The sequence below is a fragment of the Thermobia domestica genome, chromosome 5 (genome assembly GCF_964235325.1).
Source record: "Thermobia domestica chromosome 5, izTheDome1.hap1.1, whole genome shotgun sequence".
NCBI lineage: Eukaryota > Metazoa > Arthropoda > Insecta > Zygentoma > Lepismatidae > Thermobia > Thermobia domestica.
Window position 1 is genome coordinate 172,365,898 of NC_137458.1, and position 16,936 is coordinate 172,382,833.

Sequence of the window (16,936 nt, forward strand, 5' to 3'; positions counted from 1 at the left end):
TTATAGGCCTTCGTTAAGTGACTCGTCCTCTTCGATTTTTTATTTATAAATGTTAGTATGTGTTGTTTGTAAACATGTGCTCACGCTGCGGGGATCCTTAATATATACAAGAGTATGTGAATGGTTATGGGCTAAAAATTTAAATTACTCATTTTACTTGTAACTATAGAAACACATTCCTTAGTTGTTCGGGGAGCCCCTTACCATTATTTGTTACCTGAAATACCTAAGAATTTCTGGGGCAATATTGTAGAATATTGTAGAATAACTCTTCTTCTTTGGTAGGATGTTTCTGAAGGAAAAGTGTTAGTAATGGTAAACTAAACAAAGTTTTCGTGAGTAATTTTATATATTTCAACATCTAGTATTTCACTTCTACTGGAAGAAGATGTTTCGTAAAAGTAAGTAACATAAATTAAATTCCAGTATTGTTGTATATCCAGTCTCTAAAAGACGAAACTCTTGTGTAAACTGCTGGCACATTACGTAAACAATCCAGCGCTCCGTACGATACTATTCCAATTTGCACTCCATCTACAACTAATGGTCCACCACTATCACCCTGCAATACATGCATACATTTAAATAGTTACTGAAATCTGTTACACAAGATCGCATAGTAACATGTTAAACTAATGCACTACTATATGAAACTCTAACCATAATGTATATATTTAATTACTATAAAATATTTTTGTCTATTTCTACTAATATAAAATATGTTTAAATATATTGAACAAGTTAGAAGTATTTTTGTGTGTATACAACTAAACTAAACATTATTAGAAACACTATGTTTGGGAGTTCCTCTTACAAGAAAGAGTCCCCAAATGGAAAATTTGTAGAGAATATCTCAAAGGTTAATTATACGGTTCTGTTCAGAGTGTAAGATATTCGAAAGTTGTACCTGATAAGGTCCATGCATAACAAAATAATGACGATATGGAATTGCATATCGTGAAACTAGGAAAGTCAAAATATTTACCAGGATACAAGAAATCCATGATAAAGCAGGAGCGTTCACAATGCTATCCATAAGCATTGAAACAAATTTCGTAAGTGTGTTAGTGTTTCTAGTTTACTAGAAATTTATTTATTAAATTGAACTATGGACGATTACGTATTTAATGTGTAGGATGCCTGTACTATATTATATACATAATCGTACACAGACGTGCCTGTTGAATATTGGTTTCGCGCTCCTCGGTATCCTGTCCAATGGATTAAGCTAACCATCGTAACATGTATAAGCAATAGTGTAGATTGTCTTGTTTTTGAAAATCTCCTCTGCAACCTACCTAGGTTATCGATTGTAAAGGTCTCCTTGTTTTACAGTCTAGCACACGATTATAATACATTGTCAACAGGATGTAAAATTTTTACCCCTGAGAAAAATTTTAGAACTCAGTTGATGAGAATTTTGTATTTTGAGAGTTGAACCTCTTTCTGTATTTTATTCTTTTATATTGAGAGCTGAACCTTTTCGTGTTTTATTCTTTTATGTTTTTGTTGTTGTTTTCTTTTTGCCTTATCGCTGTACAGTTTCAGCTAATTGGCCTAGTGTTGAATGAAACTTTGTGAATAAATAAATAAATTTACCTTCAGAGATGAGGTACAGGTGAGAAAAACAATAAGATATAACGCATAAACATTAAATTGAATTGACTAAACAACCGTGGAAATTCCAATAGCCGGTTTATAAGACAGATGATAAAGAGGAAAAATAATTAAAATCTAATCTGTTAAAAGTAATTCAAAGGCGAGAATATGACCAAAATTGCCAATATAATGATATAACTACTTTCACTTTTAGTGTGCTAAATTAAACATCCTACACTCTAAATCGGAAATTAGAAGAAATATGAAAATAAAAACTTCTTTCGTTCAAGGTTTAACTCAGATAAACAATGTGTCTTTCGATCAGGATTTGAGCCCATTACATATATGCATTTGTTTCGAAAACTTTACCACTGAGTGTCTTTTGTATTTATTCAGTTGTATAGTGTGACAGTAAATTATAACATCTTAGTTAATATATATATATATTATACAATGTACTTAAAAAACAATGAAAATATTTTGTGTATAACTGAAAATTCGTTCAGAAGGCTGCTACAAATTGCTGAGCGAAGTGCTCAGTAACTTTGCTCGAAGTGAGAGGACCGCAAAATACGGCAAATCGATTGCGCTTAGTACAGTAAAGGGAAAGTATTTTGAACCAGCTTGTCTGTTAAGGAAGGGAAAGCATTTTCTAAAATAGTTGTCAAGTTGGTTGCATGATATAATACAGTAATTCAAGAAAAACAACCTGAATTGACTTATAGAATTATCTGAATTTTTGTCGACTATCTCATTTTTATCTCCTTGTGATTTACGTCAATTTTCATGATTGTACCATATAGAAATTATGCAACAGAAGTGATTTACTGCTTTCTTTTTCCTATTTTTTAAAAAAACAAACATATTTTGGAGGGATATAGTCTATACGGTTTCAATTTTGGTTCACCCTAAAGTATCGGGTTTAGCAGAGTAGTTTTTATTGAACAAGAAAACGGTCATACTTCAGCGCGTAGTAGAGTGTAATCATCGTATAACCACAGAGGAATAGGTTACAAAATTTTGCTTTCCATCAAATATGTATATCTCAACATAAGATAAAGATGATAATACCATAGAGGAGGAGGTAGAACATGCATTTGGCAACTCCCCCGATATCACATAAACAACCCATCAGGGGACTTCAATGCGAACTTACGACGAAATGATATTTTCAAAGTGATTATAGGGAACGAAAGACTATAGAAGGTAAGTACTGACAGCTTCGTTAGACGCGTGAATTTTGTAACATCTAATAGAGCACTTATCGAAAAGAGTACAACATTCTCACATCGCGACATTGATAAATATTATTGGTCCTCACCAGATGAAAAAGACATAACGTTTTGTTTTGGGAAAACAAAAAAAAAAAATCATAATTGATCACGTTTTAGTAACTGGAAGAAGACATCCTAGTACAATTCATGTCGAATGTTTAGAAGAAATGACAGTAACAGTTATCTCTATTTAGTAACAAAGACATTAAGAAAAGGATTATCGTTGAAAAAAGGGATAAATATTCGGCATCTTAAAGCGGAGAAATTTAATTTGAAGAAATTCGCGTTGGACTAGACGTGATGGAAATACCAGATTGAAGTGCCGAATAGATTCTTTAGTTTACAATGTTTGGAATGTACCAAAGTTGATCATATTTGCATTAAAAATAAGGATAACATTGAAATGTCAGAAAAGAAAAAATGGGGACTCGTTCATAAATAGGAACAAACAAAGGTTAGATTAGGAATACTCTAAGATAATAGAGAAAAGAAAATAAGAAAAATTGCGTTTGCTGCAAACTTTGAACGACATAACACACAACATTTCTAAGTTTCCAATAATCTTGAAACAGGGAAACGCAATGTTTTCAATTAACAAAGAAAACCTAAACCAATTTAATTGGAAAATAATAGTAATATCAAATATATCATGACATGTATATGGGAATTAACGAATTGGGAAAGGCTATCAACTTGCACTTATATATATTAGGTAGTCGGCGGAACATTTCTAACTGATATGACAGCATTTTAAACGAATGCAAAGATTTCTTTGATTTATCATAAAATTTATCCGAAAAACACCCATCCAAAATATATTGTTCTTGGTAAAAGTGAAATACACACAGCAGAAACAAATATTTTAGAGCCTAAGCGAGGAGTAACATCTATAAATAAGTTCAAGGAACAGACATCTCTGGGTTTATGCAATATTCTGAGTTAATTTTAGTTCGAGGGACAAAATGTGAAATGAAACTAACTCTCCTCACCTGGAATAAGTAGGAATTACCACAAAACTGAAAGAAACCAATCATTATTCCAATTCACGAAAGAGGCAACAAAACAGATTGTAATGATTATCGGGGCACCAGTCTTTTGTAAACATCATATAAAATCTTCTCAAACATCTCATTAGGAAGACTGGCTGTGTATACCACGATGAAATTATTAGAGTACAGACTTAGGCAACGTATATCAACCATCGACCAGATAATCACTATATATACGACACGTATTACTTATTTATTGATTTTAGAAAAGCCTACGTTTCGGTTAGCAGGAAAGCATTGTACAACTTTACCGAAAATGCAGTGGGATAAATTAAGATGCATTTAAGTTAATCCCAAAGTACGGTCTGACTAGGAGATATTTGTCCACGAGCTTTCATGATGAGAATGGGCTGAAACAAGGAGATGCGTTGTAGCCATTATTATGAAATTTTTCTGGCGTACGCAACAAGCAAAATCAACGACAGCAACCAAAGCCTAGAGCTGAAATGTATTCAGGAGGTTATGGTGTATGGAGATGTAAATCCGACCAAAGATGATATGAGAACAAAAGAAATAAACGCAAAGCGTTTATTATACGCCTGGAGGGGACATGGGTTTAGAAATAAATGCAGAGAAAACTAATTACATGGAAATTTGCCGTGTGTGTGATGCTACAAATTATGGACACATTAAGATTTCAAATAATACTTTAAAATATCAAAGTTCAATATTAACAGTTCAATGGAAATCCACCAGGACATTAACTGTCAAGTGAACGCAGGAATTCGATTTATTTTAGTTCAAAACCTTTTGTCGTAGCATATTCTGTCGAAGTATTTGAAGATTGAAATACATAAAGTGTTTATTCTCTCTGTTGTGTTGTTTAGCTGCGAAACATAGTCGCTTAGTTTGAACAGAAAACGTAGACGGAAAATAGTTGAGAATAAAATCCGGAAGCAAATTTTTGGGACCAAGGGGATGATGTAGACTTCATAACGAGAAACTGAATAATTTATACCTTTTACTCAACATTGCTTGGCTCATTAAGACTAGGATTCTGAGGTTGAGTGGCCATTTAGCTGGAATGGAAGTAAATAGAAAACACTTTCAAAATTTTAACAGGAAATCGGAAGCCTTTTCTGAGGGCGATCATAATAAAGTGCGTTACTTAGTTACATATTAAACAGAACAGAATACTTGTTACTATAGACACTAAAACTAAAGATCTTTTAAATTGAATTAGCTAAATCCTTTTCAGTTGCATTGTTCACACACACAACTAAGATAAGATGATAAACATTTAACCAGCGTCATAACGAGCGTATAAGGTTCGGTAATATCAACTGTACACCACAGTGTCATGCACTCTACCTCTCCTCAACAAACAACTGAGGTGAATACAACTGCTAGTGAAAATTCAAATATTGCTATCCCTGCAACACATAATGCTGGCTTTTCAGATTTCAGTTATTTACCATGTAGTGCTAGTAATGTTTTTAGTGTTTCAACTGAAAATCTAATCGAAATACAACCAGCAGAAAGACCTAGGTGCAGATGGGAGGACAACATTAAGATGGGTTTCGCAGGAATAGGAATACTAACAAGGGACATGTTTCAGTTCGAAAGCGAGGATCAACATAAAACTTGGTAGACATATACAGAACTAAGTACGGACCACTGTAGTGGGAGTCATTTCCGTGTAAAATTCGTTCCGACAGCGCCACCTATTCTTCGAAACACTAGCAGTTAGATTACGAGTTGTAGGCGCTGAGTCAGGATCAGTCAGGTACGTCAGTGTGTGGTAGTAAGCTCCAATTAGTATTAGGTATAGTAGTCAGTGTGGAAAAATGGAGCAGGCTGTTGGCATTAACCCCTTCCCTGTAGTAGATCTCTTAAAGCAAACTAAGGCGAAAATTTAAGTATCAGACGTCAGTATAAGTGAAAGATGAGTCATTTGAGACATTTTTGTGCAATTTAATTATCAGTGAATACGAAAACTAATTAGAAATGATACACAAATCGCCACTCTACAGATATTATGAAGAAAATGGCAGGGCACAATAAGACATCAATCATAGCAGTTCATATATACTCCATGCTTTCTGATGATGAGGGTGTCGATATATATATATATATATATATATATATATATATATATATATATATATATATATATATATATATATATATATACAAAAGAGGAAATACGAAGTATCTACAAAGATTATCATGCAGGAGGATACAACTTCGAAGCTTCTGGAACGACATAGAAACTTATTTCGTTAAGTAGCTGCAAATCTATTTTGGATTATGGATACGTGTTGTCTAATAACCTTGCTTCATTCAAAGGGAATCGGGAAATGAAACTCCAAAAAGGCAAATGTTAAGTCATCAGAAAGCATGGAGTATCAGTAGACTACTGGCATTTACAGTGCTGGACTTTCTAAGCGGCAAAAGAAGTTAGCTTACTGGGGTTCAAAGTCTAGCCGACTTTCATTGAAAATCTTTAGAAACAAGCAAGAATTACTTCACGAATGATTCATAATATCTGTAGGGTGTCGATGTGTGTATCATTTCTAATTCATTTTCGTACTCACTGATAATTACATTGCACAAGAATGTTGCAAATGACTCATCTTGCACTCCAACTGATGTCTGACCCTTAATTTTGCGCCTTAGTTTGCCTTTTAATATTTCAGCTACATGAAGGCAGTTAATGCCAATAGTCTGCCCCATTTTTCCACACTGACTACCACACCTAACCCTAATTGGAGCTTACTATCACACACTGACGCACCTAACTGAGCTTCACTCAGCGACTAGAACAAGTAATCTAACTGCTAGTGTTTCAAAGGACAGGTGGCGCTGTCGGCGGAAAACAAATTTTACACGGGAATGACCCCCCTTACAATGGTCAGTACTTTGTCCTGTATATGTCTACCGGTTTTATGTTGATCCTCGCGTTCGAACCGAAATATGTCCCTTGTAAGTAGAAATTGGATCCAGTTGGCTAAGGACAGAAATCAATGGATAACTTTTGAAACTACGAACAATTGACCAGTTGAATATTCGGGACCCATAGGCCATAGAGTTAATTAGTCACAAAATTAAATAAGATAGTTTGTTTCCAAGGATATAATCCTTCGAAGTCATGGCTAATTCTAAGTGACTGCTATACGTTATCAAAGAAAGCAACACTTAATATAATTTACAGCAATTTATACAAAATGCGTAATTTATCATTTCGTAAAGGTGTTTGTAAATATAAAAACACTAGGGATATGAATAAGGGAATCAACGAATTCAAGAAAGGCTATCAACCGCTTGCTTATATATTAAAGGAAGCTGACGGAACAGTTCTCACTGATATAGAGGGCATCTTAAATATATGGAAAGATCACTTTCACGATTTAACAAGCAGGAAAAACCTAATGTGCGGGGAGAAAGGGAAATACACACCGCAAAACCGTATATTCCACAACCTAACCGAATAGAAGTAGAAATCGCTAGAAAGAAATTAATGAAACACAAGTCTCCGGATGTAGGCAAAATTCTGAGTTAATTTTAATTGGAGGTGAAAAATTGTGCACAAGATACTCAAACTTATTCTTCTTATCTGGTAAAATCAGGAATTGTCACAAGAGTGAAATTAATCAATCATTATTCCAATTCACAAGAAAGGCGACAAAATTGATTCTAATAACACTGGTATACAAATTTTTATCAAGGTCGTGCTTATGTTGGTTTTTCGTCGGTTTCTTAATGATTTGCACCCGCTGAACACGAATATGGCAGTTATATTCCCGTAATGTCAAAATTTGTGATGATATAAGCATATCAGATTTTAATAAAACAGTAACATATTGTACAATTGTATCTTATGAGAACATTGAACTACAAGCATGACACAATCATTGTAGTCGTGCTTCTGTTAATATTTCATTTGTTTCTTAATGCTTTGCACCCACTGAACACGAGTATGGCAGTTATTCTCCCGTAATGTCAAAATTTGTAATGATATAAGCATATTCAATTTAACTCAAACAGTAATATATTATACAATTGTGTCTTAGAGGAACATATAACTACAAACATAACACACACATTTTGGACATCAACTTTTTGGGTAACAAAAATCTGCATAATACCTAAATACCAAAATATATGAATATTACATTTATAAAAAAAATATACAAAAGTACTTGAGATTGGAGGAAAGTGTTCATCAGTTACTGGAATTCCGTAATCAAAAGTAAGGTTAGTGGTTCTCTTTCTTTTGTGGGAAACGTTTACTTCGTCACGGATTATCCTCCAAATATAATACCCCATCATTGCACAGTCCCACCTTTCTTGGTAGCTGCTTTCCATTACTTGAATGTCCTTATGGAAACGTTCCCCTGCTCTTCGCTAACATCTCCTAAATTCTCCCTAAAGAAATCCAAATGTGAATGAAACATAATTTTAAAGACATTCTACATCACAACGCTCGATATTGATCAATGAGTGTCTTAGCTTGGTGATCAAACGCTTCACTTCGGTTATGTACCAGAAATCCCGTCACCAATTTATGAAAGGCCTCCCATGCGTTTCTTTCCAACTCCGTCATTTTTTGTTTAAGTGTAGCACTATTAAGCATGACATGAATCTGAGGCCCTGTGAAAATACCAGCCAGAACTTTTCCCTCTTTTAAAGCTAGAAACATTTATTTGATTCACTGTAGGGCAGGCCCAGAGCTTTCGCAAATTGTTTTGCCAATCCCAGCTTAATATGTAATGTTGGCATGAGAATCTTCTCCCTGGGCAGTAATGCTTCATTTATCACATGTGTTCCTGGAATAAGCTCCGTTCTTTCAGGCCACACGGTTTGATCATAATGCTGGTAAGTTGTCCGACTGTCACACAGACATAGAAAGCAGGAATATTTAATATAACCACTTTGCAACCCAAGGGGAAAACCAATAATTTTGAAATCCCCACACACGTCCCATTGATGTTCCTCATATTTAGTTTTCTCCAATATCAGCTTCACACTTGAATAACTCTATTAAATCAATTTACAATTCTGCTATGTATGTTTAGAATCTATATTCTCTGTTTCCTACTCCGAACAATTATCTTTAATAACAAATGTGATACCACTAGCGAGTATCGAAATAAAAGCATGCAAATTGCTATGCATAAATCAGTATAGGAGAAAAATAAAACATGGTTATATCACTGAAAATATTGACACTACATAAAAATAAGTGCCAGATTCGTGTTCAGGGGGTCAAAATACATAAAAATTCATCAAGAAATAATAATAAGCAAAATTTTGTATATCAGTGTAATTAGTGTGAGGCATTTCTCTTCTATAAACGTCCTATAAAACCCTCTCAAACATTCTATTAGCCTATAAAACATCTCAAAGTTCATTTTCCTTATGGGGGATTCAATGTTAAGTTTTGGAAGCAGTTTTCTCCAATAACTATTGCTAAAGATTTTGGTAAGAATGAATGTTACGAGTGAGTGTTAGTCTTTCGTATTTGATACAAAATGCAATGACATTCATCCGCAATGCTAGCAGAGTCGTCTCTAACATTATTTTGGTAAACGCTCCCCGTTTGGGGGGAAAGGGTCATAAAAAATATGGTGGGTGGAGTGTTACGAATATCCCAATTTTTATTTTAGGAACGACAGTGAGCGTAAGATTCATCACAAATGCCACAAATCTAATATTCTGATGCTCCTAGCATGTGCTAGTAACTTATATAGGGCTACACCCTCCCCCGATAAAAAAGCCACATTAAAAATTCAGCGTAATTATTTTTTGCATGGACATACGGAAAAAAGTTTTGTTTTTGTCAATTAACGTGTAATTTGTTGTTATTGTAGTAGAAAGATAAGATTTTGAAATCTGGAATGTTATTTTGGTGTAGCATAAGATGGTGGTTCTTTATAAAATTTCCAAATTTTGTTGTGGAAATGACAGTGAGCGTCAGATCAATCACAAATACCACAGAACTTATATTCCGATGCTCCTTAAATGTACCAGTGACAGGTATGACGCTGTATGCCCTCTCCAAAAACCACATAAAAATGACCCTAAATGTCCTGAGCAGGGACATACGGAAATACATTTTTTGATCAATTAATGTGAAATTCTGATGTAATTGTAGAAAAAAGATATGTGTTCTGAAAACTGGAATGTTAGGTTAATAAAACACTGCTTTAGGGGGGTACAGGGGGCGTAGCATAAGATGGTGAATCTTTATTTAAAAAAATCTAAATTTTATTCTGGAAATGCCAGTGAGGTCAGATTAATCACAAAAGTCACAGAATTAATGCTCCGACACTCCTTGCATGTATCAGTGATCGATATGGGGCTGCCCCCTCCTAAAAATCATATAAAAATTCACGGTATCCTTAGCAGCGACATACTGGAAGAAGCTATTTTTAAATCAAGGAATGTAAAATTCGGGGCTATTGTAGTAAAAAGGTATAAGTTTTTCAAATCTGGAATGTTAGTTTATTAACGCACGGCCTTAGGGTGGCACTTGGGGCAAAGGCTAAGATGGTGGATCTTTATTAAGAATATCCAAATTTTATTCCTAAAATGCCAATGAATGTGAGATTAATCACAAGTCACATAATTAGTGTTCCGATGCTCTTTGCATGCTCATGTGATTGATATAAGGAAACAGCCTCTTTTAAAAAGTCACAGAAAAATTCATGATAAATATCCTTAGCACGGACGTACGAGAAGAAGGGAAATATATCTTATAATTAAAACGTAAATTGTCATTATTGCAAGAAAATATTTTGATTCTTTTAAAAAATTCAAATCTACTGTAAATGAATATCTTGTGTCAGTATAACAGCTTTGTTGTTATGGGGTAACTGGAATATAATCAAAGAAGTTTGCATTTTGTAAATAAATTAGGATTCTTACGTATTTTCTGCACACTTAAGTAAAAACCAGTTCGAAATACAACAGAAAAATGACAGTAAAAATGTCGCACTCGCAGGAACCATAGAAAAAATGTTAATGAAAAGTAAGATTTTAAAATTGAAAAGTCTAGTCTAGCTTTAAGTTTCAAAAATATCATTAACCTAATGTAAGACAGATAAAATCAACTTACTTTTATTCAGCATGCCCTTCTGAACGAATAAGACATAAATTAATGGAATTAACTAAAGCCACTCTTTACACCTTCTCCAACATATCTGGAGTAATCATCTCTACACTCTGGAGAATTCTCTGTTTCAAGTTATCTACATTGTTACATGATTTTTGATAGACAATTTGATTTAGGAATCTACACAAGAAAACATTTATGGTGCAAGATCTGTACTTCTCGATGGCCATTCGACAATTGATAGCATAGAAATAAGTCGTTCCCCAAATTTCTTTCTGAAAAGATTTATAGCCGTACTTGAGCAATGCTGTGGTGCTCCATTTTGCATTCATCACTTTGATCTAAATTTAAAGGATCAAGTTTGGCAAATATCTTCCCTCTTAGTAGTTTTTGGTATGATGCCGTTGTCACATTTTCATCAAAAAGAAAGGTCCTATCATCTCAGTAGCATTTATGCCACACCAAACCATTATTACTCGCGTGTCCATTGACACCTCTGATCTAACGTTCGGCTCCATCGATGACCAATATCTTGCATGTGAAAAGGACATTGAACTATTTAAGAAGAATATGGATTCGTCGTTAAACATAACTTGAAACAAGAACATGGGGTTTTCATTAGTTTATCAATAAACCAATTAGATAAATAAACTCGATCACCAGAATCATTTGCACATAACTAGCAAACCATTCGTACCTTGTATGGTTTTTCTTCAAGTTTCTTAAATCTCTGTGTAGCGTAGTTTGCTTAATATTTAAACCTAAGCTTCAACGAGCAAGGGATTTCCGCGGTGAACTAGTAACAGATTACAACACAAGTCGTTTTCTTTCTTCTGTAGATAAGGTTGGAAATCTCGCACTTTTCTAGATGCAAGATGGACAGTGTGAAAACAATTTCTGCGGAACTATTTGTACAAACGGTCAATTTGCACGTCGCGCACGAGTTCGAGTTCTTTAACTATACGGGATCTTCTTGCTTTTGCAGATTTTTCTGATACAATGTACCATTCAATTATATTAGCATGCTGATCCTGAGTTAAAGATTGCATGACCGAGAAACACTACAGTATGAATGTACTCTTAAAATGTAGTGGAAACGACAAGCAATTCACAAACGATTAAGCCAGTCTTACCCCTAGATTCACGTTTAAGTAATGTGCATTTCCGAAGTAATCGATCTAACCCAGGTGTTAATTACAGACATGAACTCCTATTGAACTGTCAACAGGTAAGTCGTAAGTCGTTGGTGTATTGCGCTAAGAAAAGATCCGAAATTGTTAGTTCAGACGAACAAGAAGCTAGGCTAAGAATTAGAGGGTGTTTTACAAAACAAAGGTTTGTTGATATTGCTTGAAATCAATTTAGAGTAGGACGCCAACAAATGATAAGGATATGAAAGTTGAGTGTTTCAATGCTTATTAAATACACATCTCTTGGAATGAATTCTGAATGGGCCAAAGGAAAGTACAGAAAAAAATAAATGAGCCTGCATCTGAATGGGCCAAAAGGAGCATGGAAGATAATAAGAGAAGCTGGTGTGGGCTTTTAAAGTGATTTTGGGACTGAGAAGGGGATATTGAAGCCCCAAAATGGCCACTGGCACATGGAAGTAGCTTCTGGACATTAATTTTACGATATTTCCAATTATTTTGACACTCATAGCGAATAAAGAAAAGTTTGAACTTCTCTTGCCGGCTTTGTTACCCAATGAGAAGAAGTTATAATAAAATTAGAGATTGATGTACACTTATGTCCAAAATTATTCTCGCATGTCTATAAATATGTTGTTGTAGGAATATAATTTGATAACGAATTCGCCTGGTATTTCTTATAATATTAGTATGTGTATAATCAGTAAACACATGAATGTGGCAAATTTCATGTCAAAAGAGCAGTAAATAAGAAGAATAAAACGAAAATAAAATTTTCTTTTCCATTTCACAACATTTTATTTTATTCATCATAATTTTCGTACTTATAATTCTTTTCCTATGAAATTTACCACAAATATACATTTCCCGATTCTACACATAGTATCAGTATTAAAAATACCCTGCAAAATCATTATCAAATTATATTCTTACAAGAAGACAGTTATAGATATGCGACAATAATTTTGGACATGAGTGTACCACCATATGTGCAAGGGGAGAAACAAAGGGAGGAATGTTGTTGTGTTTTCCAACTACAACAGCTAATTTTCCAACCAAAACAATAATTAGTGAAAACTGCTTCTCACATTTCACATTAAAACTCTAATTAAATCAATGAAATTTAGAGTTCACCTCCCTAAAAGAGATCCATACATGAGTAATATCCTATTATCGCTTCAGCTTTTTTTCTAAAGAAATATTTTTCGAAAATAATGCCAGATTTCACATTAATTATGAAAAATACTTAGCTTTTAACAGCAGGTCCTTCAATTCATTCATCATGAATTTCTATCGCTGACGAATATTCGGACTGAAGAAGAACGGGAATGGGGAATGGGGGAAACTTCATAACGAGGAACTACATAATTTATACAGTTTACCAAACATTGTTAGGGTCATCAAATCTAGGAGACGCAGGTGGGCAGGTCTTGTAGTCAGGATGCAAGAAAGTAGGAACGCTTTCAAAGTCTTAAGTGGAAGACCAATCGGAAAACGACCATTAGGAAGCCCTAGGCGTAGATAGGAAAATAATATTAAGATGGATCTCCCAGAAATAGGAATACAAAGTAGAAGCTGTATCCAGGTGGCTAAGGATAGAAGTCAGTGGACAGCTTATGTGAACGCGGCACTGAAATTCGGGTTCCATAGGCCATAGAGTAAGTTAGTTTGTTAATTGAGTTGTTTAGGAACATGTTAGAGTTCCAATTGAAAATTTTCCAACCAGTACAAAGGGAGTTTAGTCAAGAGAATTAAATATTATGGGAATAAGAAATGTGTTGAAGCTTCCAAACTCCTTTGGGTGGCTTCATTCTTTTTAACTGGTGGAGCAAATTCACACGTCTTTCGTACAGGTTACTCAAATGAAGCAAGTTGTTTGTTGATACAGCTGGCGTCATTGTCTTGATGTTCTCTTTCTTTTGACTTGCTGAGTTTTGATATTAACTACAATTTGTATCCTTTCTTATTTCATAATTTCTTTTTAGAAAACATCTAAACAGGAGTTGGGGTCGTCGTTCATGGAATTTGCAAATATCAACTTTATCTACGAAGAACAATTTATCTCGTTTGACTACTTTGTTTGTGACCAAAGAGTTGAGTTGATTTGAGTTTAACGTCCCGTTCAGCAGCGAGGCTATAGGAGACGTGGACCTAGTGATTAACGTGGAATCCGAACCACATGAACTCCCGTCGGGAATTGAATGTTTGTGACTAAAGAGTTCACTTACTGATTCATATTGGAAGGCTGTTAGGGAAGTTTGCTATCCTTGTAATTTTACTCACGATTTCTCTTACTTACGTTAAACAAATGTAAATGTTTATGTATATACAAATATTTGAATGCTTGAAGTAACATGTATATTATTCTTATTCTAATTAGTAATGACACACGTTTTCTTTTCTAAAGTTACTTACAAGTATGCCTTACATAGAAGTATAACAAGCAAATAATGTGGATTTGTATAGGGGATAAATTAAGAAATATTCTTCCTTTTATATATATCTTCAGGGATGCAAATAAGCAACACAATTTTACAAGCCCAACAAAGCTACCACTCCACTTCCCACTGTAGAAATCATTTACTTAGCTTCGGTATGATATTAAATACTCGCCCGCACCGATAAACCATTCGCACCGGGCGAGAGGGCGAATGAGTGGTTATTTGCATCCCTGATATATATAGTTATTTGATTCAATGTCTATAACCTATACAATTAAGCGGCCTTGAACCATAGAAAATCTCAGCTCTCTGAAGTGTTAGAGTAATGGGACAGCTATTTATAGGTTATGAATAGGTTTTTGTAAATACGTAAAATCTGACAGGGCAACTTTACACGTTCGAGAAATACAAATATTTCAGTTCTTCTAAGTTATTTAATTTAGCTCAGCAGTAGGATTCTTGCCTAAGTACTTGTTGAGTACTCGGAAGTGTGAACCGAATGTTCAAGACGAGACCTTTTGTTACATTTTTGTGGTTCGATATAGCAGTGAATAGATCCATCCTAATATATTGTTTTGTTAGTGTAATCCGTATATATTTGCAGAATTTTGTATCTTTCTTTTCAATCCCATAGCTACTAATTTGTTCTCGTGATTTGAATGTGCAAGTTTCAGTACCATGTGTCACTAGATTCGAGAAAACGCTATCAAGATGCCATTTGTTAAATAAACACTTATGATTCATCAAACTGCTCTACAGACCCATGAAAGGCTCGTAAACAAGCTATACCTTCAACATGAGTTCCAATTAAATAATGGAGATTATAGTATGTTTCTAAAATTTTGTAATCCTAGAATTTTTAAGTTTTTGCTACGTCAGTGGTACTAAACCGGGGGTACGCGAAGATGTTTCTGGGGGTACTTAATGCAGCTTCTGGGGGTCTGCTGTAAATGTCTGTTGACAGTTCACTGCAAATAAAATTCGATATCTTGTCAATTTGTGACTTATGTATTAATGCTTGGAAGGAGTACAAAGAAATTAGTAACAGTGCTGTTCCACAACTTCTTTCATTTCCATCAACATATTTATACGAGCAGGGTCTCTCTGCATTAATATCAATAAAACAAAGCACAGCAAGTGCTTGAATCCAGAATCAGCTCTGATTCTCGGACTCTCGAAGATTCGACCAGGAATCGAGGAGTCGGCGACCCGGAAACAAGCTCAGTCATCTCGTTAACAGGTTAGTTCTAAAGTTACTTTTACACTCTAAAAACTGTGACGCTTAAATAAGCGTAAAAAAATCGCGATTTTTTTACATATAAAATGAATGTAATATTGTTACATAGAAATGGAAGGTCTCATGTAACGTATAAATTAAGCACAATGTGATGCTTAAATGAACGTAACAAACTTGATGTATGTTACATATAAATAGAAGCGCCAACCGTTACACATAAATAGAATGCCCACCGTTACATACAAATAGAAGAGGCCTCATGCTGGTATATAGGGTACAAAATTTAGGTATATTTATCGACAATTTGTATGGTAAGTAACTCACATTATTAACCCGTTTAGGATTTCCACTTTTTGAGGTAAAATTTAGACTTTCACTCAAACAGCTACTGCTTATTTACTATTTATGGTATGGTTCATAACTCTTTTTCTTTTTTTTTTCAGAAAGCATCCTTTCCAACGGTATCACTCGCTTGTCCGTACACCAGAAACGGGAATATCAGGGAAAACCGAGAGATTTTTTAAAATTTTTAAGCCCCTCTGGCCCGGGTCTAAAGTAGGGATCTGTTTTTTTTTTTTTTTAATTATGTAGTTAGGTACACCATGCGATTGCAAAATTTCAATCTTGTATCTTGAAAACTAAGGGCGGAAATTTTTTTGAAAGTATGAAGGTGACCCATTTTTATACATACATACTTTAAAAATTTACTGCGTCATTACTATTTGAAACTGAGCCATGGTTCAAACGCTATTTTTTCAGTATAACGAGCCCTTTCCATCGATGTTGGTTGTTGATTTTGAGTTTAACGTCCCGTTCAGCAGCGTGAGACGTGGACCTACTGATTAACGTGGAATCCGAACCACTTGAGCTCCCGCCGGGAATCGATCCCGGGCTTCCCGCGCCACAGGCGCGTACGCTAACCGCTTAACTACGAAGGAGCTCCCCTTCCCAACGGTATCACTCACATGTCCGTCTCATACACCTGAACCGGAAAAATCTGGAAAAACCGGATTTTTCTGAAAAATCGTCCCCTCGGAATAGTTGCGTCCCTCAGGCTCGAGCATGCGTTCACGTAGGACTCTCAAACAAATTGAGAAATACTCAAAGGTGCACACAATCAATATACAA

The 16,936-nt window shown here is 34.7% G+C and overlaps 1 protein-coding gene across 1 annotated transcript in view; it reads right to left on the minus strand.

The window, feature by feature from the left end:
• Positions 1-336: 336 nt before the first annotated feature.
• Positions 337-16,936, minus strand: part of LOC145685318 (chymotrypsin BI-like) — a 118,359-nt gene continuing 101,759 nt past the window's right edge. Inside the window, exon 7 of the mRNA XM_081757692.1 lies at positions 337-562. Coding sequence (XP_081613818.1) covers positions 416-562 — 147 coding nt within the window. The 3' untranslated portion in view covers positions 337-415. The remainder of the gene's footprint in view (positions 563-16,936) is intronic.